The 24,076-nt window shown below is 46.2% G+C and overlaps 1 protein-coding gene across 1 annotated transcript; it reads right to left on the reverse strand.

Moving 5' to 3' along the window:
* Positions 1-373: 373 nt before the first annotated feature.
* On the reverse strand, positions 374-23,669 carry LOC120734679 (phosphofurin acidic cluster sorting protein 1-like). Its single transcript, XM_040033632.1, has 24 exons — positions 23,500-23,669; positions 19,955-20,042; positions 19,795-19,884; positions 19,573-19,698; positions 19,236-19,398; positions 18,693-18,784; positions 18,338-18,421; positions 18,199-18,258; positions 17,588-17,739; positions 17,340-17,415; positions 17,137-17,193; positions 13,480-13,568; positions 13,250-13,382; positions 11,553-11,657; positions 11,342-11,442; positions 11,017-11,171; positions 4,900-5,010; positions 4,541-4,643; positions 3,799-3,841; positions 3,085-3,130; positions 2,909-3,002; positions 2,639-2,826; positions 2,452-2,562; positions 374-767 (listed from the first exon to the last, which is right to left on the reverse strand). The coding sequence occupies exons 1-24, from the start codon at positions 23,652-23,654 to the stop codon at positions 655-657; spliced, it is 2,535 nt and encodes an 844-aa protein (XP_039889566.1). The 5' UTR covers positions 23,655-23,669; the 3' UTR covers positions 374-654.
* Between the last annotated feature and the right edge of the window lie 407 nt (positions 23,670-24,076).

Below are 24,076 nucleotides of genomic sequence, written 5' to 3' on the forward strand. Positions count from 1 at the left end.
TGTTAAAAAGTTCTCTGAAGACACAAAATAAAGTTTATGTAACTGTAACTGACATGAATATAAAACTATTCAAGCTTTTCCAACAAAGCTTTCTCTAAGGGTTCCTGGCTGTTCGCACCTTTGCTGACAGACCTCACAGGGTTAAAACAGTCACACCACACCGTTGGTTTTGCATGTTTGTAGCTGTCTCTGCTGTTTTTGTCTCTTTGTGGACCCTTTGTCCCCTCTGGGATCTTTTTCTCTGTGTTTTTGTTACAGAAATGTTCAGAGTCACTTCAAACAGAGGCTCTGGCCAAACTCTGAGTTTAATGAGTTCCACTGAAAGACTACTCCTTAAAAGTCTAATTAACCAACTCATCTGAGCCATATATAAAAGATGCTATTATTAACATTAATATTATTACAGGACAAACATGTGCGCATTACTTACTCCGTGTCAGACACATCCGTCACATAAAAAACCTTCTGATGAGGTACAAGTATTTCTACTCCAACATGATGTGAGAGAAAAAGGCAAACAAGGTTTCTGCTGCTCTGCTGACACTGAGAGGACGAGGAGGGGTTACAGGTTTACTGCCCATCATGACCAGCAGCTCAACACGATGCGTCCGCAGGGAGGTCATGTGATCCGGACGACGATGAGAGCGAGCAAGGTCAGGGTTTGTTGTATCCAAAGATTCCAACAGGAAAGTGTTTGACGTGTGTCGGCCACTGAGCCGCCAGCTGGAAAAACTTTACGTCATTCCACTCCACGCCGTCGACGGACACTGAGAGACACGAGGAGGAATTCAGTTCAAGTCATGCAGCGCCAAATCAAAGTCACCTCAAAGTGCTCTATACTGTAACTGCTTCAGCAGAAAGTAAAGTTTGAATCTTGAAAGTAGAGATAGTGTCTGTCTCCTGAATCCAAACTGGAAGCTGGTTCCACAGAAGAGGGGCCTGAAAACTGAAGGCTCTGCCTCCCATTCTACTTTTAAATACTCTAGGAACAACAAGTAGGCCTGCAGAGCGAGAGCGAAGCGCTCTAATAGGGTGATATGGTACTAGGGCTGCTCGATTATGGCAAAAATGATAATCACGATTATTTTCACTGAAATTGAGATCTCGATTATTTGACGATATTTATTTAACAATAACAATGTGTTGAATAATGACTTTAAAGATTGTCAAAAAATAATATAAAATAGTGCAAATACTGATCACAGTGCAAATGTTTGCAATATAAAAAATAAATGAAAAATGTAAACATCTATGTTTAGTGAACTTTGCAGTGTTGCTCTGTGGTGCAGCTACGACACCGTAGCAAAGTTTACACACTGTGTCCACTTGATCCACGTCTGACTCCGCGAGCCCATAATGTTTCCACACCACTGAAGTTTTTTTACCTCTCTTTTCAACCAGCGGCAGTCACTCTCCTCTCCAAATAACTTCTGCTTAGCTTTCCGAGCTTCTCTCGGGTCCTCTTAATCAGCGGTCCCCAACCCCCGGGCCTCGGACCGGTACCGGTCTGTGAGTGGTTTGGTACCGGGCCGCAAGAGTTGAGGCTCAGGTGTGAAATGTATAGTTTTCAGGGTTTTTATCGGTTTTCAGCGTTATTTTGTTATAGTTTTTATCTTTTTATCTGTTTTCCTGGGTCTTTTCACATGTGTTATGAATAAATCTTCTTTTTTTCGGTACCGGTACTGGTTTTATTTTGTTGTATTTATCCGCGACACCTTAAAGGCTGGTCCATGAAAATATTGTCGGGCATAAACCGGTCTGTGGAGCAAAAAAGGTTGGAGACCGCTGCTCTTAATTGTTGTGACACGTGTTCGAAATGCAGAGAGGTGCGCTCGATTTGCCACACGGAGCAGCGCGAGAGTAAAGCACGAGGGAGGGGCTAATAATCGGCTCAGTCATTTTTAATGATCGTTGAAAGCCCAGATCGTAATCGAGATTAAAATTCGATTAATTGAGCAGCCCTATATGTTACTACAAGGTCATTAAGATCAGATGGGGCCTGATTATTTAAGACCTTGTATGTGAGGAGCAGGATTTTGAATTCTGGATTTAACAGGAAGCCAAAACAGGAGAAATCTGCTCTCTCTTTCTAGTCCCTGTCAGGACTCTTGCTGCAGCATTTTGGATTAGCTGAAGGCTTTTCAGGGAGTTTTTAGGACTTCCTGATAATAATGAATTACAGTCGTCCAGCCTGGAAGTAATAAATGCATGAACTAGTTTTTCAGCGTCACTCTGAGACAGGATATTTCTAACTTTAGAGATGTTGCACAAATGGAAGAAAGCAGTCTTACATATTTGTTTAATATGTGCGTTGAAGGACATGTCCTGGTCAAAAATGACTCCAAGGTTCCTCACAGCGTTACTGGAGGCCAAGGTAATGCCAAGTCTGTGCTTCTTAAGTCTGTGTGCGCGTGCGTGTGTGTGTGTGTATGCGTGTGTGTGTGTGTGCACCTCTGAGTGTGTGTTGGTGTTTGGAGGTACAGATCAACCTGCTGATTCCTTCAATCAGCTGACTCCTTGACTCCGCCTCCTTCTCCTTTGCCTTCTTACTGAGAAATATGACTGAGAAACACACGTTCATTATCACCTTCATCAACACCTTCATCTCCACCTCAAACTTCATCCTCCTCTTCCTCACCTTTCTTGTTCTTCTCCTTCGTCACCACCGTCATGCTCATCAGCTCTCCTCCGCTGAGCCTCGACACCTGCAGACAGCGGAAGTTGCTCTTCAGCGTGTTCTTCATCCCGATTTCCTTCTTCCGCTCTCCTCCTCCACCCTGGCTGCTCCAGTAGTCCACCTGCAGTCCCATAACCTCTGTGGGACAGCTGCACAGAAAAAAAGGAGGATCACGACTCTGATCACAGAGGAACGGCGTTCGTCTGGGAAAAAGCTGCGGGCAGGAAGTACCTGGTGGAGGGGGAGGGAGGAGGTGTCGAGGTGATGTTGATCGGTGCTCCTGATTGGGAGGGAGGAGATCCAAGTATGATGTCATCAGAGTCCACTGTGGAGGAGCAAGAGGAACATTTAACAGACATCAGAGGCTGTCAGAGGTCAAAGGGCATGGGGAGGGGGGGCAGGCATACCTGAGGTGGACATGAAGTTCTGCTCCACGATGCCGACCTTCACCAGCTGAGAACAGGCACACAAACAGTTATGTCCGTCACATACCTGTCACTCCAGAATATGCTTTACGTCCCTGCTGCTGTACGTTAGCACGTTAGCGCACATGGCAGGTGTAACGTTGGTCCATCAATGCTGAACCAGAGCTGCAGATGTAAGCTGCCATCAGCTCTTAGTTCAGCAGACGATAGTTGAAAGCACAGTGCTCAAGCAGAGAAGAAAAGCGCTACAGTCCATTCACCATTTTCAACCATGCTGTCCTAAAGACTGCACCTGCAGCACACACCTGTCACCTGTTTGAAAATAGTAGATACACCTGTGGTAGTCCACACCGTCTGGTCACCCACGCTGCGGGGGACACACCCAATCAGCCTTTTACAGCTGAGGGGGTAGAAAGCATTGCAAAACCAAAAGTATGACCTGCTGAGCAGCTGAAATCCAGCTTTAACATCCAGCAGCATCCTCAGCTTACAGACAGTTAAAAGAAGCTGATGCAGGTCGCTGTGAAACTTTATGAAACAAATCCATTTATCAGTTTAAAGACTTTTTTTGGACCACTTCCTGTTAATTGAAGGTTTTGCACTGTCTTTGTATTTATACTGCTATACCGTGACCCGACGTGTTTGCCGTTGAATGTGTCATACAGGAACACGCAGGAGCACAGCAGCATTTCTTACCCCGATAAAAGGAAGAAACTTCTGGCAGGAGTCATCGTCGGGGCTGTGGAGCAAGAGCAAAATAAACCGATAACAGTGAGAAGATCGTTTCGTTATAAATGAAAGTTTCTCTTGCTGCAGTTTCTACGATGGCCACTGGGTGCTGCTGTGATTTGGTCCTGACTGAAAAGCAAACAGGAAGCGTTCAGCTCTCGGTGCGTTAAAGACTCAAAGGTTTTTATTGCCAATTGGCAGCACGTACAGGAGAATAGGAATACTGTTTCTCACCTTACTGTACAGAAGAATACAGAAAAGTAAGAGTTAAGAAAGATGAAGGACACTCAAACCTATGTACAATAATGCAATACTGAAAGTTTTTATTTAGTTATCGTCACGCTCTGTCAGAAAAACATTATTACACTGGTACACGCTGAATTCTACCGCCAGCATGGCGTGGCTTCTGCTTGGGACGCATTGTTCTGAACAGCTGGGAGGATTTTAAATAAACGGGTTCAGAGCGACAAAGTACCAGCTGTGCTGCGGCGCTTTCCTTCAACACGGCTTTGCTCAGTGGCACCAAGTGTCCAGCAATCGAAAGCAGACCGAAGGCAGAACCATTACAGGGGTCAGAACTTGAGTGGTGGAGGTTTACAGCAAAGGAGAAAAACTACATTTGTGCAACAAACACAAAGAGGAAGTGACTGAAGTGTTTGATGAGCATTCCCTACTCTCCGGTCAGATCCTGATGCTGAGGGGAACATACCTCTTGTGTTTGCAGGTCAGCATGGCCTCGGAGATCGGACACAGGTGAGAAACAGCCGCTCCGGCCAAATACTGAGAAACCCGACTGGCTACACCCACAGGATCTGTCAGAAACAAACCACATCACATCCTGTGGTTTTTATCCTGGGTCCAAAAAACACTTGGAAAGGTTGGATTTGTGTTTGTGCGTTTGAAGAGACAGAGCTACTCTCAGCCAGAGCAGCATGCTTCAACCAGTAAATGACACAAAGAAGAGGCCAAACGACAGAGTCTCATCTCATATAAATGCTTGTTTTACTGAAACCAGCTCATTAAACTGCTGCTAAGATGTCAGGCTGCAATAATTGTGAGGAAACCTACCGAGAGGAGGCGGCTCCGGGCGTCCAAACAGCTCCCTCCAGCCGGCGTCCATGAACAAACCGCTGAACTTCCCATCCAGGGAAGACAGGTACTTGGCCAGCGGGTGGACTCCTGCAGAGAAACGCATTAGAGGAAGGTTCATGAGCCAAAACATGCTGTCCACCAGCCTAATGAGCTGCCTCACATGAACTCTACATAGCTTTAAGGAGCTCTACTCAGATCTAAAGAGAGCTGTGGATCTTTAAGCTTTCACCAGCAGCTACTGGAAACGCAGCTGGTACGAGTAAAGTTCTCACTGTGTCAGGGGAAAGGATGTAAGAAGCTTCAGGTCTTTACCCAAAACTCAACACATGAAGCACCTGCTCACTGATCCATGTCGGGGTCATTGGTCAAAAGAAGGAATGTAGGTCACTCCATCTGTAACCTGACAAATTTAAAACACTTTCTGATCAAATGTCTCTGATTTCAATACAATTTTTTATCAAGTATAAACATAGAGAGATGGAGAGTGAATGAATGAATGGTGGTGAAAATGAAAATGAAAAAAAGGAAACAGAATGCAAGAAAGGGTTAGAGCACAAGTAGAAAAGTGCACTGGGTCACCAACTGCTGCACCTGCACTGGGATAAGACCAGCACCCCTATTCCCCACAGCCCACCACGGCGGGGAATAGTGGATCCAGGGCCCGCAATGACAACACCCCACAGCACCATCTGCATGCTGTGACCGGTCATCCACTCAATTGACAACAGACACACAGAAAAGGAACGAGACGGGACGGTCCGAGTCAGAGTCAAGTCTCCTCTTTGGACTTTGGTCTTGACATATCCTCTGCCAGACACTCTGAACAGGCGTCCAGGACCATGCAGCACGCATGCAGCTATCAGCAGAGATGCCTGTGCAGGGGTTTCAGGCTGGAACACCAGAACATCCTTTGTCTGGTATCCGGTCGTTAAGTTTGACGTCACTAGCCGTGTCTGGGCCTAAACTCCGCTGCAGGTCCATATATCAAACGATCACTATGGCATTACTGTGAGTTGAAAAACTGTCTAAAGTCTTTCATCTTTAATAAAATGATCAGCGTTCTGCTCTACCAGGTGTAACAATTGAGTTTAACATCCAGGCATCCATGAAAACGGAATTTATGACATTTAACGGAGTTAGAAGTTAGCAGGGAGTTAGCTCGCTAGCTTCTATCTAAATACAATATAGCATGTCCTGACTGCAGGGTTTTAGAAACAAATTAAAACGTACAGCTCTGTTATGACTTCCAACATCAGGATGCTGTAAAAGGACCAAACTTCAGCCAGGAGAACAACTGAGATAATCCATCCACAATACGAGGTTAGTCATTCATATACTGCTGCATGGGCTGGGCTGTAGTTACATCCTAAGGTTTTAAAAACTGAGCTTAAATAAATGATTAGCAGTAATAAAAGCCGAGGGAGGTCAACAGTGATCACTGACTGTTTTAGGAGCTTTTTGAGATTAAATAGAAGAAAATACAAAACATTAAACATGTTAACAACACAAAAGCCATATTAAACACAGACTACTTTAGGCCCGGAAGTAGGATTCGTCACGTCATCACTTAATGACCGGATTGTGTCTCAAACGGGGAGTTTTGTACTGTGTATTTGGGACATTAGTCATGACTCCACATGTTTGTGTCCAGATGTTTTGACCTGGGTTAATGCACCATCGACAGCAGCTCCCAGTCCTAACACGTCTTCAGGTTGTGAAAGAAATGCATCGAGTTACACAAGCAATAATTTTATTTCCTCCAGGATGTTACATGTACCTGTAATATGGAAGCTCATCAAACAGCAGCTCTGGTTTTGGATGAATGGCTTTCATCTCTAAAATAAATGCAAGCTTTTATTAGCCTCACATAAATGATAGAAATATACTGGTCCCAGCACTGTGACTTACAGGATTGGCCTTTTGGATTTAAAGGTCAGTTCTTCCAAAGTGATTTGCATATTTTTGTCTCTATCAACTCCTGCGAGGGGATCCTTTATGAACAATCTCTAACTGTGTCTGTATTCACTGCTGCATGCACTGTGTGCTTTCAGAAGATATTTTCTGAACACCTGAATGAACAGGACGAAGGAGCCGTGAGTCCAATGAGATGTAAAAAGGTTTTGAGGAGCTGCTTTATTAAATCGTCTGTGACTTCACCTGTCCAAGCAACTGCTTTTAAACCGTCACATTAAGACTCAAAACATTATTATAGAAATAATGGTTCACTTCTCTCTGTTTTCTCCACATAGAGATGTTACTGTGGATAAAGAGAAACCATTTCTTTGTTTTAAAGCAGTTTGGTGAACACTGATTACTTTGGCACATTCACAGTAAGAGGAGCACACTTCTTGGAAACACCGACTGCTCTGGAGCATCTAAAATACGTGCCAGTCAAAACCATGACAGCTAAGATAAATAAATATAAGTCCCACATTTGAGCACACAGTAATAAAAACTTCACATTGTTAAAGAATGGTGTATTTGTCATGGTTAGCAGAGCAAACCCAAGACGCAGGCACTACTGATATGAAGGAGCTTTATTACAGTTTTTCTCAGTTGCTTTGGTGCATTTCTCACAACAGAATTAAACTTTGCACAATAGTTAGTTCAACCTTCACAACATGTAGTCGTTTTGGCACAACCTTGTGGCGGTTTCATGTTCAAGGCAAATGCCTTTGGACATGAAGCAGTTGAGTAAGTACAAATATCTAAAGAATGGTCACTTTTGACTTGCTATTCATCACTATCTCCTTGCTTTTTTCATGAATGTCACAATTATTTATACTTGTACCGGCTGAATAGTCATTGTCCTTACAACTAATAGTCTTCATTTCATTGCTTGTGTCAGTGCACTCAAAATTGTTGAACATCTTGTCAAACAATTTGTACACCCATTTTGAAAACCCTATTTTTAAGGAGTTTCCATGAAAATCTCCATAAATTACTTTTCTCAGGTGAACCTTATCTCACACTAATGAAAATTGGTGTGTGTTACTCTTACTTACAACCAATGAAAAGCCTCTTTTACCCAGTCACAGGTGAATCGCGTTACAGTATCCCCTACTCTACAAGTATATATATAATGTAAACCAACAGACAGGATTGGCATGAGGTGCATACTGAATCTACAAAACTGCAGAACATGGAACGTCAGCCTTGTGGAAGAGGGGTGAGGATCGGTGGAGGACAAAACCGGGCAAGAAGAGGCCAACCACATAGACACGTTCCTGACGAAATCAGGGCAACACTTGTGGATCATGTGATAAACCATGGCCTCACAATGGCCGAGGCTGGTCGAAGGGTGCAGCCAAATGTTGGGAGAACTACTGTAAGTTCTATTATTCAGACATTTCGTCAGGAAAACAGGCGAGCATACTGTAATGTAGTTATTCAGCACAAACTAATTTGCTCTGCACTTTCATAGTCATACAGGAGACTTGCATTAGGACATGACCTTATAGATCTTTACATATAGACGTACTGTAACTGAAGCGCAGACTTGGCCCAGGTGTGGCATAGTGTGCTGTGGTACAACGCAGTAATGCTGTAAAGAAAGGAGTTTTGAATGATAGTCCTGTAACCATTACTGTAAGCATGTTTGCGCTTATTTATGTTTGTTTTTTCATCTGCATCTCAAAAAGGACTGCCAGACAACCTAGGAGAGGTGGACGAGGTCCACTTTTGACTCCACAGCAAGAGGAAAGAATTTGTGCAATGGTGGCTGCAAACAACGCTTTGAGACTGAGAGAAATACAAAGAACTGTCGTAGAAGATGACACCATCTTTGGAAATATTCAGTCAATATCAATTCCCACCATAGACAGAGTCCTCAGACGGAATGAAATGTCCATGAAGCAATTGTACAAAGTACCATTTGAACGGAACCGTGATCGAGTGAAGGAGCGCCGTCACCAGTATGTACAGGTAAAACATGTTTGCATATGTACCTCTGTTTACTGTAAAAGTTTAGGCCATGTACTGCACTTACATTTATGCATGTTACTGTAATCCTATTTACAATTCAAACTGTACAATCTGTTGTGCCAAATGCACCATTACAGACTTTTTTATTCTCATCCTTTGTATAGCGTATTTTGGAATTGGAGGCCAGGGAACCCCTGCACACGTTTGTATATCTTGACGAAGCGGGATTCAATCTCGCAAAAGGCAGACGGCGTGGACGAAATCACATTGGAGAACGAGCCACCATTGATGTCCCAGGCCAACAAGGAGGAAATATTACAATGTGTGCAGCAATCTCAGAAAATGGCGTTCACACCCATATTCCTCGTATTGGTGCATACAATACACAACACCTGTTGGCTTTTCTGGACGCTCTTTATAGGGCCCTAATCCCACAAAATGAAAGGGATTATCCTGGTGACAATCGGACAATGTATGTAGTGGTTTGGGATAATGTTAGCTTCCATCACTCTGCTGTAGTCAGGCAGTGGTTTGCAGCACACGACAGGATGCTTATGGAGTTTCTTCCTCCTTACACTCCATTCCAGAGTTTTTCTCTTCCTGGAGGTGGAAGGTATATGATAGGTATTCACGTACCCAAATGACCCTGCTAGCAGCTATGGATGCAGCTTGTGATGACATCACAGCAGAGTCCTGCAGAGGGTGGATTCGACACTCCAGAAAATACTTTCCCCGATGCATCGATAGAGCTGACATTCGCTGTGATGTTGATGCAAATATGTGGGCAGACAGACGGGAGCGTCTAGATATCAATGATTGATATGCAGCAGTGTCTGTTTTTCAGTTTTTTGTTTCATGACTACTGCAGTAAGGTTTACTGTCTAAGTGAGTTTGTTTGCTGTAAAATGTTTGATTTACTGTATTTCCCCAGTTGCACAAAGCTGTGAACAGTTTCAATTAAATATTATCAAGAGTGCATAGGAAGTGTCTTGATTTTCCTTTACAATTTATGGTTTTCAACATGTCATGCATGCTGTCCAGACTTGACATGTCATTGGGAAGCACCTACAAAGAACTCCGTCACAATGAGAACATGTTCAAACCATTTGATTTTGTGACCAAAGGTGCTGGTGTAATGACTTGTAATTGTGACAGCCCTGACACTTTGATATAAGTACTTGCTTTTGATGGATATATTATCGGTTTTGATTAAGGGACTTGCTTTTGAAGCATTGACTACTTATTTTGAGCAACTGACTTTTCTTTTTGATGAAGTGACTCACTTTTGCAAGTTATCCACCATGTTTTGCAGTTTGCACTAATTGTTTTGAGAAGAGCCTTAGTAGTGGTGCAGAGATCAATTCTGTTGTGAGAAATGCACCAAAGCAACTGAGGAAAAACTGTAATGGAGAGTGAACATATAACAAAGGTGAGGGTGGCGAAAACAGAACTGAGAAAACCTAAACTGGGAAAACTAAGCAAACACAAACCTTGATGCAGGGAGACAGCGGACGATGCCGGGAAAGAACACAAACCAGCAACAGGCAGGAGAACCCACAGGGCTTAAATACTCACAGGAGTAATCGTGGGATGGGAGACAGGAGGAGAACACACCTGGGAGAAATCAAGGCTGACGAGACACAGACGTAAGGCTGAGAACACTCACACGAGATAGAGACCTTCAGAATAAAACAGGAAACTCACAGACACAGAACCCGACAAGACACTGAACTTAACAGCTTCACAAGCAGACGGTGAGTGACACCACACAGACAGAGGGAACACAGAAGTGTGAGCACAGAACAGAAACCAAACAAATGGCAAACCTCAACAAAAGACATAACAGAATAAACAAGAACATCGAATAATATAAAGAAATACAAAACACTGAGTCGTCACACTCAGGGCCGTGACAGTATTTCTGAATGATATATATTTAATAAATCTGCAAACTAACAACTGCACAATACTTGTTACAATTAAATTATTTGTAACAAAAATGAAGAAAATGTCATTTTCACCCAACTTTTACGCTGAACAAATACAAAAACCAAATGATCAGTAGATATAGAACAAATACTGGCGTCTCCAGACGGTACTCTCATCGCAACTGAGACAATGATTTAGTGAAATGTGTGTATATTTCGTGTGTGTGTGTGATAGGCGCACCAATAGGGATGATGAGAAAGCGGATGTAGCTCAACCAATCAGACGTCTTGCTGGCCAGCTGCTCTACGAAGCAGCAGAGCACTGTGGTCAGGTAGCTCTGATCTCCTCCCACTGCCACCTTCATGGTGGGCGGAGTCTGCGAGTTGCAGTTACAGCTGCAGAAACGGATTCAGGTCAGAGAGAATATATATATTCATACATATATGTATGCAAACTTGTTTATAATCAAATGAATTTTTTGACGTAAGTGTGCAGGACAGGATTCAGAGCTCAGCCAGATTCAAACACTGATGTCTGTGCAGAATAAAAGTACGGATGTTCTTACAATCTCTGGATGCGTCCGATGATGGCGCTGAAGGCGGCCTGAACATCAGCCATTGAAACAGTGCAGACGATTGGCTGATCGAAGAGAACCTCAGAGAGATACTAAGGAGGGACAGCGCAGACACAGACAAAGACACGTTGGGCTCTGAACGATCATAGAAACTGAACTCAGCTTGATTCAAACCCCTGAAAGACAGAAAAAGGATGCGTACCTGTCCCTGCCAGTCTGTGGTGTTGATCAGGATAATGGAGTCAGGTATCTGATCATCAGAGAACAGGATGTGGTTCAGCTGATCCAAAACCGACTTTCTAGCTACCTAAAAACAAGCACCAGTCTTTAGTATCAGATATGAAGTGCTGCAGTTCCTCTAGTGCCCACTTGAGGCCCCAAACGTGAATCGGTACAGCGACTGTGTCTATCTTTCACTTGGAGATAAGTTATCTGAATTTCAGTAGGGGGGCCAAACCTCAAACACCCCCCTCCTGGTTCGCTGTCTATCTGTGACCGCCCCTGCACTTTAAACTGTGTTTTCTCGTTTTGGTGCCCGACCAACATCCTTTTTTCAATTCATTCACTTCTCATTAGTAAATGCACATCTGCCCAGCCCGGAAGCTAACACCAGTCTCCTCTGAGGGCCCCAAAGCGGAGCCTCAATTCATCCTCACGCCATCCGCCATTATCACGAGAAACGGCGTGACAACAGGATGTGGTCCCAGCTAAAGAAATACAGGTAAGACAGACAGTTCACTCTGACCCTGAACCTGAATCTGACCCTCTGCAGGCCATCAAACAATACGGCATCCTTTCATTCCTAACATGTTACTCGTCGACATCAGAGATATCCAGCACGATTTTTCCCATTGAGACCTGACGTGTTTCAAAGTGTTACATTTCTGAGAGCAGTGTACACATCTGCAGTTTTCTGTATGGATGAAAAGGAGGCGGATGGCACAGTGACGTCGCACACACGCACACACAGACACAGATAATGAGGTGACGGCATGCAGCATCAGTGATTTTAACACCAAAACAGGAGCAACACTGACACCTGGTGGTGGAACATGTTCCTGCTGACACTAAGGCCCCTTTTCCATTAGTGCCTGCGTGGATCGACTGGGCACCACTCGACTGGAATTGACTGGTTTTCCACTACAATCCAGTACTCAGGTACTCAGCTCAAGGGTTGTCAGGTCCTGTGTGGGGTGATGGAGCACCTCTTCAACCTGAACCTGAGGCTGGGGAGAGTCCCACAGCTCCCACATGGATTCTGGACTACCTCCCCGACCGACCACAGTATGTGAGGACTCAGGCCTGTGTGTTGGACAGGGTCGTCTGCAGTACGGGGCCCCACGGGGAACGGTTCTGGCTCCGTTCCTCTTCACCATCTACACTGCGGACGTCTCCCACAACTCCACCCACTGCTTCCTGCAGAAGTTCTCTGACGACTGCAGGCGGCCCATCACTGATGGGGACGACAAGGATACAGAGGACTGACTCAGGACTTTGTGGACTGGTGCCAGCCGAACTACCTCCAGATCAACACCAGTAAAACCAAGGAGCTGGTGGTAGACTTCCACAGGCACAAACATCCCCCACTGCAACCACTGAATATCCAAGTTATGGACATCGGAGGTCTTTCCTTCCGTCAGCTGTCAGACTCTACAACAAAGACTTTACAGATGACCACACACGTGCAGACAGACACACACATCCCATACACAATGGTAACTTTCGCCCTGTATCCCTGATGTGCAATATTACCAAGTGCAATTGGTAGCATGCAAGCTGATGACATCACATTTTAGTCTCTGCTCGGATCACCTTTCCCGGCTGAGAAGGTGCTAAAAATCGATCCGACTAGCTACTAATAAAAAGAGGCTTAAACCCCTGGAACTGATGCTTTCTCACCTGTGGAGCAGGTATCCTGCAATCAGACGATGTCCCACTGTCGATGCTGCTCGTTCGGTCCATGCCTCTCGAGTTCTGTCTGTCCTTCATAGCGATGATCCACGTGTGGCGAGACGACTGACTTCCCGTGTTACTGCAGGAGGAGCACACAGGTGTATGAGGCGTTTTTACACAGCTGTTCATACCTGTAGGAGCTCAAACATTACGTGTGTGTGTGTGTGTGTGTATACCTTGGTGACATGTGTGTCTGAGACTCTGTTTTACATAGTTTGGCAGCTGGGCCTGTGTCTGTTCCCATGGCAACATCATCTTCAGGTTTCTGTGGAAAACAAGAAGAAGAACTTTATCTGTCCATGAAGCCAGATAACACACACCAATGAGTTAAACTGCAGGAATGTCTTAAAGACATAAAGACCTGGATGGCCGCTAACTTTCTGCTTCTTAATTCAGATCAAACTGAGGTTATTGTACTCGGCCCTGAAAAGCTTAGAAATATGGTCTCTAAGCAGATTCTTCCTCTGGATGGCATTACCTTGGCCTCCAGTAACGCTGTGAGGAACCTTGGAGTCATTATTGACCAGGACATGTCCTTCAACGCACATATTAAACACATATGTAGGACGCATGTTGTCACTGTCAGAGCTTCATTACTTGAGTTAACGGCTTGATGGCTCGTAAACTCTTACGTGAGCTCGTCTTGGAGTAGAAGATGGAGAGGGGGTGCTCGGCTGATTAATTTACTTTGGGTAAGGTAGCGATAACGACTGTGTTGATTTCTGAAACAAAGAGAGGTGATGGTGAGCAGTCTTGGAAGGGCTGGTTGAACTGAAAGCCTTCGCTTGGAGAGTTGTTTTGAATTCTGTGTCAAGGGGGGAAGGTTTAAATGATGCTAGTGATTCAAGACTCAAGATTCTTTATTTGTCACATGCATAGTTATACAAGTACATGTGATGAGTAAAGAAGGTTGAATCTTGAATCACTAGCATCATGTGAAAGCACATGAGAAGTGAAGGGATGCCTTGAGGAATTTTGTGCACGACGGAGTTCAGATAAAAGGAGATGGATCGACGTAGCAGACCGGATTATTGGCTGGCAAGAAAAATGCTAGAAGGTTTGCTGGGCAGCATTTGGCCTCTTTGAAGCGCCACCATGACATTCAGAGTGTTTGCGTTTCTTGGATTGCTGGGAGGGAAACCGATGAAGCAGAGCTGTGTAGTCCTTCATCTGAGGTGCTGACGGACGCGATTGTAAGCAAATGGAAGGGTGAGTAAGATTATGTTACTCGTGTAAGATAAGCTGTGTTAAAGACTTTCTCGAAAGGTGTTTCCACGAAAACAAGATTGATTGATTGATTGATTGATTGAATGCTTTATTGGCCATATGCAGGTTGCCCCGCAGAGGAATAGGACCCCCCCCGACTTACACACACAACAAAGACATCACATGGGAATACAGTCGGAGATCGGCAGCGTTGCAGAGAAAACACTGAAAAATTACACAACAATGGGAAAAAGTACAAGAGGAAAAAAAGAGACCTCTTCTCAGGCTGGGCACCTATGGGAGGACAGCATGAGAACAGGAAACAAAAAAACTCCTCTGCACAGAGAGCACATTAATGTCCACATCACAACATTGGAGCACGTGACTAGCCACAGGGGTGGATAGGGGGGTGGGGGGTAATCCGAAGGAACACAGCAGTCGTCCTACACAGCGCTACCATTTCAGCGCGGCACGCAGATCCGCTGTCTTCCCCCGCAGGAAACAAGCATCGAAGGCGTTTGGAAAGGGAGGGGGATGAGTGCGTGCTTATCAGTGTAAGTGTATGTGTGTGCGTGTCCAGAGTCCAGCTGAGACAGTGTCCTTCGCCCTATCAGGCTAAGTAAACAGTCTGCCAGCCAACCCAGGTGGCCTTGCATGGGATGGGAAGAATAGTCATCACACAGTCGTTATCAGGGAGTTGTTTTGGTGGGCTCCAGCCTTGGGCCTGAGCAGCTGGCACCGTGGTGTCCATATGTTGAATATTGTTGATTTCTCCTTTATGCGAGCAGCGAATTTAGCACTCTGACACTGGTCTCTCGATCTCCCGTTGGAGAGCCGCGAGCCTCCCCATGATGGTATCAAACTTCTGTTCCGTGGTGTCATTCTTTTGATTCTGAGACCTCACAGCTGCAGTGAGCTGTTCTGCGATGTGTTCCAACTTTCGCTCAAGGGTGTCATTGTGAGCAGGCCCCTCTCTGATGTATCCCATCATACGCTCAATGGTGTTAGTTTGAGTCTTCACGGCAGCTGTAAGCGTCTCCAAGGTGTTAACCATGCTGCGTTCGTTGTGAGAGGTCGCGCCTCGTCCCGTCGCTTCAATTCCAGCGGTCAGCCTTGGGGGGGTTTGAACAGCTGGTTCCGCTCTCTTATTTCTCCGATAAGTCAGGGCCAAGCCAGCTCCGATCAGCAAGAACCCTGTTATCATGGTTCCGAATAGGTAGATGTCTTCAGCGTCCTCGATAGACAGTCCCGCCAGGCACACGATCCTCCAGCCACCCATCCATCGTGTATCCGGCAGGGAAAGTCCCTCCAGGGCACTCAGGCTCTCCCGAGCCCAGACTTCTCGTTGAGAAGAGGGTGTCAATAGCATTCAGAGACCAGTTGATCAAATCCATAATTCTCTTTTAGGTTTTAGAGAACGACAGTGAGAGACTGTTCCAGGGAAAGTAATGCACACACCATTCGCGCTGTCTTCTCTGCATCTTTCCCCTTTTCCTCTGGTAGAGTCGGACTCATCCAGAGGAAACGTTCCTGTTTACCCTCAACTTTCTCAAGATGTTTGTCCAGAACGGACAAGTTGTAGAGCTGGGGATGTGTATATAGACAAGAACTGGAAGGGGCGTGTTTGGAGGCGTGGTCCCGCTCCTGAAATTCAGATCATTTATTTCCAATTATTATTAACCTCTGTCTCTCTTCCACAGCATGTCTTTATCCTGTCTTCCTTCTCTCTCCCCGACGAATCACAGCAGATGGCCCCGCCCCTCCCTGAGCCTGGTTCTGCTGGAGGTTGCTTCCTGTTAAAAGGGAGTTTTTCCTTCCCACTGTCACCAAAGTGCTTGCTTACGGAGACCCGCGAGGGACATGGGAGGAAGAAAAATGAAGATGAACTTTTGCGAGCGCTTGCAAAACTTTGAGCTGGTGGGTAAGACGTCTCTGAAAACGTCGGAGCACTTTTGCAAATATAGACAGATATTTGAAGTTTACACAGCCCGAAAATATCTTACAAGTTTATTTTGTGACCATTTGTGAGTGATAAGAGTAATATTAAAACTAAGTAGCTGCTGCCATTGTTGGAAAGGATAGGTTGGGCCACGAAGGATGCATTTGGAGCAGCCTTCGAATTGGGACTGCCTTTGTCGCCTGGCTCGTCACCTATCCCAGAATTCATCGCGCGGCCCAGTCAATTCCAGTTCCCAACAATGGCAGCAGCTACTTAGTTTAAATATTACTATTATCACTCACAAATGGTCACAAAATAAATGTGTAGCATATTTTCAGGCGAGAATGTAGCTGTGTAAACTTCAAATATCTGCTCGCTTTATCAAGACATCACATATTTGCAAAAGTGCTCCGACGTTTTCGGAGACGTCTGTTACCCACCAGTTTGATGTTTTGCGAGATCTCGCAAAAGTTTACCTTCATTTTTTTTCTGCCATGTCCCTTGCAGGGCTCCGTACTTGCTCATAGGGGGTCATATGATTGATGGGTTTTTCTCTGCATGGATTATCGTAGGCTCTACCTTACAATATAAAGAACCTTGAGACGACTGCTGTAGTGATTTCTAGGGATAAAATTGAATTGAATATAACAAGTGTGTGTGTCTTTGTGTGTGTGTGTTTCAGATTCACCCTCGGCCCGGTCTCCTCTCCTTTCACCTCCTCAGAGTCTCCTCGTAGATCTGCCGCCTGTGTAACAACAGCAGGATGCAGTTACACAGCTTGATCTGCAGGGGGCGACACAGCTTCTAAAGCTGCATCCATCATACACCGATGTCTCCTGACAGGAGCTTCAGGTTCTGGATGTTCACATGATGATGCTGTGTTTCACTCACGGCTGCAGTCCGTTCTCTCTGCTGACTCCCGATCTCAGTCTGAGAGCTCGACTGAGAGACGCCCTCGAAGAACGGCCTGCGGGTGGAAAACAGTCAGCATAGTCTCCACCTCACACCTCAGATAGACTCAGAATTGCGATGGGACACTAAAAACACACAAATATGTTTGACTAACATTTTGACTGGAGGTCAAACTTCCTGTCCAGCTTGACGAGCTGTGAACGCAGACAGGTGTGTTTCAGGCTCACCTGAGCTTGGGTTTGGGAGTGCTCTGGATGCTGTCGTTGTCGTCCAGCTCAGGGCCGCTGTCGCTCGGGTTGTAAACCTCCAGGCTGTCGTACAGGAGGTCCAGGTTCTCCTCGGCCTCCTGACTCTGACCCACGGGGTCCGAGTCCAGAACCTGCAGGAAACGAGCCAATTGGGGTCACGAAACAGAGGTCCTACTTTTTACAACTCATGTCCTACAAACCAGGTTATGGTTTTATTTTCACTGATGTCAGCAGCAAAGCTGTGTTTGATTCAGTTACTCAGTCGACAATAAAAAGTCTTTTTCAACTCTGATCCTGGGTTCTTCACTCAGTATTGTTACTGAAAGATTTTCTGACAAAATATCGAGCTGGAAACTTCAAGAAGAACCAGTACAAGGACGCTGACAGCAGTTCTGATGAAGTCCCAGAGGTCCAAGGAAAGCAGAGAGCTGATCCTGAGGACACCAAACCAGAAACCCTACACAACTTAACTGTTCCTACAAAGTTCTAACCAGAACGGGCGACTGTCACCAGGACACCAGTTTAAAATAAACAGCTCTACCTGAAGTTCCTCCAGATGGAGTCTGAAGGTAATGAAGGTGAGTACCAACCTCATCACTGACTTTGAATCTCTTTAGCAGAGCCACAAACTTCTGCTTAAAGTTCGGCTGCTGAATGAAAGAAAACAGAAGAAAAGTGAAAAAGACAGCTTCGGCCCCTCAACCATCAGCTGCTCTGATTGGTCCTTACCTGAGTCAGCGAGGATGTTCGCATCATTTTCCTGTGAGACGTCTTAATCTTTCCCCGGACATCCTCGTCATCATCAAACATGTCCTGAGGGGAAAAAAGAGGCTCATCGAGCATTTGTTTCAGTGAAATCCTCCACAAATGCTCAAAGTGAAAGTCGTGGTTTCATAGCCTGCGCACAAAATACAATAATCAGAAAAAGAGAGCAGCGTGGACCCACTGTTGCTCCTCTCGTACACCTGCTGTTGATTTCATGAACACCAAAGCCTCTGTTACTGAACCACATCCATATCCCCGAAGTTTAACTGACTTCATGCTGTACCCAGAGCTGCTTTATAAGATATAAAGGTGAGGTCACCTGAGGCAAGACTGCGTCGTCACTTCCTTCCTGTTCAGAGGAGAAGCTGTCGTCATCGTCCTCCCAGTAGTTCTCCACATCAGGAGAGCGGTCTGTTTGCACACACACACACACACACACACACACACACACACACACACACACACACACACACACACACTCTCAGCTCATTTTGCGGCGGTAGCGACACCTGCAGCCATTTTCCTTGAACAGGTGACCTGATGTGCGTTTCATTTACAGAGTGATGTCACAGCTCTCTGCAGTGACATCATCACAGACTGCTGTGAGTGTGTGTGTACATTTGAAAACTGGGATGTTACAATACTGATGGGGACAAAGTGCCCGTCCCCACGAGCCACAGTTAGGCGATGGTGAGGGGCTCGGGAAAACATTGTGTCAGCTAGGTGTCCTCACTAAGATATGAAAACAAAAATGTGTGTGTTGTGCCTTTACATGTACTCTATTACTCTATGTCTGACCAATCAGTAGCCAGTTTATAACAAGTACCTGATGCAGGGATGGTCAGACTCTCTGTCCTCCTACCTGAGGCCTTGCCCTTGTTGCCATGGTGACCAGTTGTGTCCTCTATTTCTATTGGATGGCTGCAGAGAGTATGAACGCTCAGTTCCGCCGCACGCACAGAAGCATCCTTCAGGTTGCTATGGAGACCGAGTATGTGGGCACCATCTGTTGGACGCTGCATCACCTGGGACACACACACACACATTTTTAAACTTTTCCGTCCCATCTCACAGATCTGACGACGGCTGCTGGAGAAACAAAATCTTGTGGTGTAATTTTGCTGACGGGGAGATCTTTGAGCTAAACGTGCTACACGCTGTGGCGAGAGTTCCCGATGCAGCAGAGCTTCCTGTCGTACCTCGGCCATGTTGACAACACCCACTGCGAGGGTTTTGTAGCCCAGGATGGTTCGGTTCTTGTACCTCTTCCTCCTCTGCAACATCACATGCAGACGGTTCACATCTCGCTTCAGGAAGTGAAGATACTGCATACACACACAATTTTACATCAGAGACAGGGGGCAGTGTGCGATCTGTGTGGTTCTTCATGCTGAGAAGGGAATTTTTGTTAAATGTGCAACCTGCAGGGAGAAGGTGAGCTCCAGGTCTGTTTCCATGAGGCCGTCGGGAGCAGGAAGGTACTCGTTGGATCTCAACGTCCGCTTAGAGCCCTGAGACACAGATCCAGGGTCAGATCGACAGCACAGGTGAGTGTCAGGCCAGCGACTGCCAGAATCTCACCTGGATTTTTACAGCGATGATGACGGAGCTGAGCTCTCTGTCCAGCTCCCTCAGAACCTTCAGCTTCTTCACGGTCAGAATGCAGAGCCTGCAGAGCACAGCAAACAGGAAGCAGCTTCACTGTCAACACAAACAGCAGCAGGTGTGAACAGACTGACAGCCTACAGACGTGATCACAGCACAAGTCTGATCAGCACCTGCAGCTAAACTTACTCCAGCTTCAAAGTCGGTGGAAACTCAGCAACTAAAGTTTCAGCAGATTATTACGGGCAAGCAGTTTGAAGACAATCACAAGCAATTCCTCTTGCCAACCGTCTGCATGTTGGTCTTCACTACATCCATGAACCTCCTCTGAGGTCTTCCTCTTCTCATCCTGCCTGGCAGCTCTGTCTTCATTATCCTTTGTCCAACATCCACCCTCCCTCCTCTCTCAGCCTCAGCTCCATCTGATTGGCTCACGTCCGTCCTGCTCGGCCTCCTGTCTGTCACACCAGCGCCTCTCTCTGTCCACGTGGAGATGAAAGCTAGTCTGTTTTTTTCTTCTAAATTAGCTGCTAAAGCTTTAGATGGTTTCCAACACAAGTTCTTTATTTCGCCTCTGTCAGTGCGCCCCAGGGCGGCTGGGGCTACAATGTAGCTGCCATCACCAGTGTGTGAATGTGTGTGTGGATGGGTGGATGACTGGATGTGTGAAGCGCTTTGGGGTCCTTAGGGACTAGTAAAAGCGCTATACAAACACAGGCCATTTACCATACTTAATCTGTTGCTCCCCAAAAGGCCCCTCCCTTCTTATTGCCGTTGTCCAGAAGCCATCAGAGGGGCAGCAGCCAAAGTGTGTTTGCTAAGAAAACAAACTGAAAACAGAATCAGTTCTTGGCTGAAAGCCTCTCAAATGCATCCAAGGATGCATCGGAGAGCAACATGGGGCTGCCCAAGGAAATTTGGCAGGGGATCGAACCACCAACCTGCTCAACCACCTGAGCTACAGACACCTCAGAAAATATCAGTAATTATCAGTAAATATCACACTCTGGGGCTGATTATCGAGGTTTTTATGCTGGAATGAAATAAATTTGTGACTCTGCTGAATAAAAAAATCATGAAGGACAAAAAAGCATCTTAAACTGAGCATCCAGAGCCGTGTGATTCACCTCACCTTCATTTATCTCCTTCTTTTACACTCTGGCCATGTTTGACCCGGAGATCCATCACTTCAAATATTCCAGTCGTGTATTCCTGACGCATCGTGGAGGCGGGGCCTGTTTAACCTCCTCAGCTTCCCTTCAGCAGTGAGGTGGACGTGTTTAATAGAGCTGAGTCCTGAGGGAGCTGAGTGTGAGAGGCTGACCTCCTGAGACCTCATTACTGCGAGGTCATGCTGGGACTCGTCCTGTAGGCTGCAGCTTCCTGTCAACGCCGGCCAGCAGGAGCTAATCCTGCTAATCCTGCTAACAGTGCCACCTGAGCTCTGATCCGCCCTCCCGAGGACAGAAGGCTGGCTCTGCTGCTGAGGACGAAGATTCACACATTTCCTTCTCATTCGTGCAAAGACAGTGATGTGTAACACCAAATCTGATACACGGCCACTGTTTGCCACGTAGGCGGTGAAAAATAGATCCAAACTTTGTGTGAAGGATACCTTCTGTTTTTAATGTGCCTGTGTGGGTGGATGACTTGTTTGTTTCGTGTGTTTTACCCTCACTTTCCACTTATTTGGTGCGTTAAGCTTTAGCCTATGACTGTTGTACATAAAACTGACAGTGACGCTCTCAGCTCCTCAAAAACGTCAGCCTCGACAGAGGGCACGCGCCAGCACAGGCCCCAGTCTGTAACAGGTTACTTGTCCTTCTACGTTCACATGCCGACCTGATGGTGGCGCTGTTATCTTTGATCAGATGCTTAAACTCAGGCACAGCGATGAGGGTCACTGTAACAGAGCAGCGTGATGATGAGGAGAGTTCATCATTTAAAAGCTGCTCTGCATGAAGACAAACAAATAGATCGCTCTCATCTCGAGATTCAAGATCCTTTATTGGTCACATGCATAGTTATGCGAGTTCAACACGCAGGAAATGAGTTTTAAACCAAACAGCTCTGTGTGGGAAAACCTCTGAATTAACCCACAAATTTCTCACTTGGCTCCACATCGTCAGTTTTCCAGGACAAAGCTCCAGTTCATGAATCTGGAGATCTGGAGAAAATGCTGATGGAGGCTCCGCAAGTCTTTACTCCAGACTGACCTCAGAACAGCGGAGCAGGTAGGCCAGGCTGCAGTGACTGTGATCACTGACTGATCTGGGTTCAGTCGGTGTTGGAGTGTTGATCACTCTGATGAGACCGCAGAGTTTAATATCTGCCGACATAATGAAGAAGATTTCCTTTAAAATCATTATTTCAGGTATTATTTGCACCTGTTTGGAGGTGATGCATGACTCGCTTTAATCTTCGCTGCTTCCTGAGTCAACAGGACATTTAAGAGGATTAACATTGACTGCTTGGCTTCCTTAACCCCTGCACGAACATGTTGCTAATCTGCCCGGAAACAGGCAGGTGGCGATCAGAGAGAACGAACGCTAATCGGCTGTCATCAGGATTTTTTGTCCACTTCTAATTGGCTGCTGAAAGCTGATGTAATCACTGAGGTCATGACCTTGCAGGTGTCTCTGGTCTTAACACCGCTGATAAGCCAGAACCAGGTGAAACCCCTGAGCATTGCGGGACAGTGAGGAGGAGCAGCTTCACTTTGAACCACCGACAGTTTACATCAGATCAACTTGACAGGAGATTGATCTGATTCATGATCTGAGCATCCTTTACGAGAGCGTAAAGGACGCTCCGGTGTCTCCTCTGCCAAAGGAAGTAATAAAGGAAGCACTGAAGCTGATCTGACTTCAAGTTGACGTCAGGAAGTCTGAAACCATCCTGTCATCCTGTGGATGAACTGCTGAATGACAGCAGGCACAGCCCTGCTCTCCCTTCTGTTGCACCTGATCAGTTTAAAAGGAGAGTTTCACGTTACTGTGCAAACACGGTGTTTTACAACCATCACCGACAAAACAACTGGACGGGCTTCACCTGCACGCATCAGCAGGTTGAAGGGCATCAGTCTTAATAATAAGGTATACAGCACAATGCCAGGGTGTGTGCGATCATAAAACACCCACAGACCTCTGAGAAACTCACACTGCCAATTCAGGTTTAACAAACTGCAGACAGAACAGCTCTCAGCAGCAGCAGGATCCCTGTGAGCATCCACAGTCACACGCTGTACAAACACCTCTGACTGGACTGAAACTAAAAATGAACACAAACTAAAACAACAGGAACCAAGTCTGGACTTCTGCATGAGCAGGTTCATGGAAATGATAAAGATCATCATTCATCAGTAATTACAGGCACAGAGACTCGAGTTCCCCAGACTCACCTGAACGCACCTGCTGCATCTTTACTGATCACACATGAAAACATTTACACACACAGAACAAACAGGTGCTGTGTAGAAGCCCGTCGTCCTCTCCTCTCTGCCCGGGCATCGATCCTCTTACCTGGGCACGCAGCTCGGGGAGGACCGGTCGATCTCCCAGGTAGCGAAAAGGTTCATGGGCACCGGGCCGCGACCGTCTGGCTCCCCGGCAGCCTCGGTCCCCGCTGACGTGTCGGTGGACCACCGGAGTCCTCCTCGGTCCACAGCCGCCGCCATCGTTTCCTCTCCCGGTCGGCAGTCTCTGCGATGCCGTGAGCTGATCCTCCAGCTCGGCTACCAGTAAGGGCGGGGCTGAGAGCCGGGGGAGGGGGGGCTGATCCAAGAGCAGACACAGCAGAGCTGCTCAGCACATCCTGGTGAGGAGACACCTCCGTCTCTTCTTCTGGGTTTCCAGCAGAGCGAGCCCTCCACTCCTCAGCTCCACCTTCAGCATTCATGCTCAGAGAATCCAGGCATGAAATAAAAATGTCCCACTTCAGCTAATCCAAAATGCTGCAGCAAGAGTCCTGACAGGGACTAGAAAGAGAGAGCAGATTTCTCCTGTTTTGGCTTCCTGTTAAATCCAGGATTCAAAATCCTGCTCCTCACATACAAGGTCTTAAATAATCAGGCCCCATCTTATCTTAATGACCTTGTAG

Source organism: Simochromis diagramma, unplaced genomic scaffold, assembly GCF_900408965.1.
Source record: "Simochromis diagramma unplaced genomic scaffold, fSimDia1.1 OVJJ01000571.1, whole genome shotgun sequence".
Taxonomy (NCBI): Eukaryota; Metazoa; Chordata; class Actinopteri; order Cichliformes; family Cichlidae; genus Simochromis; species Simochromis diagramma.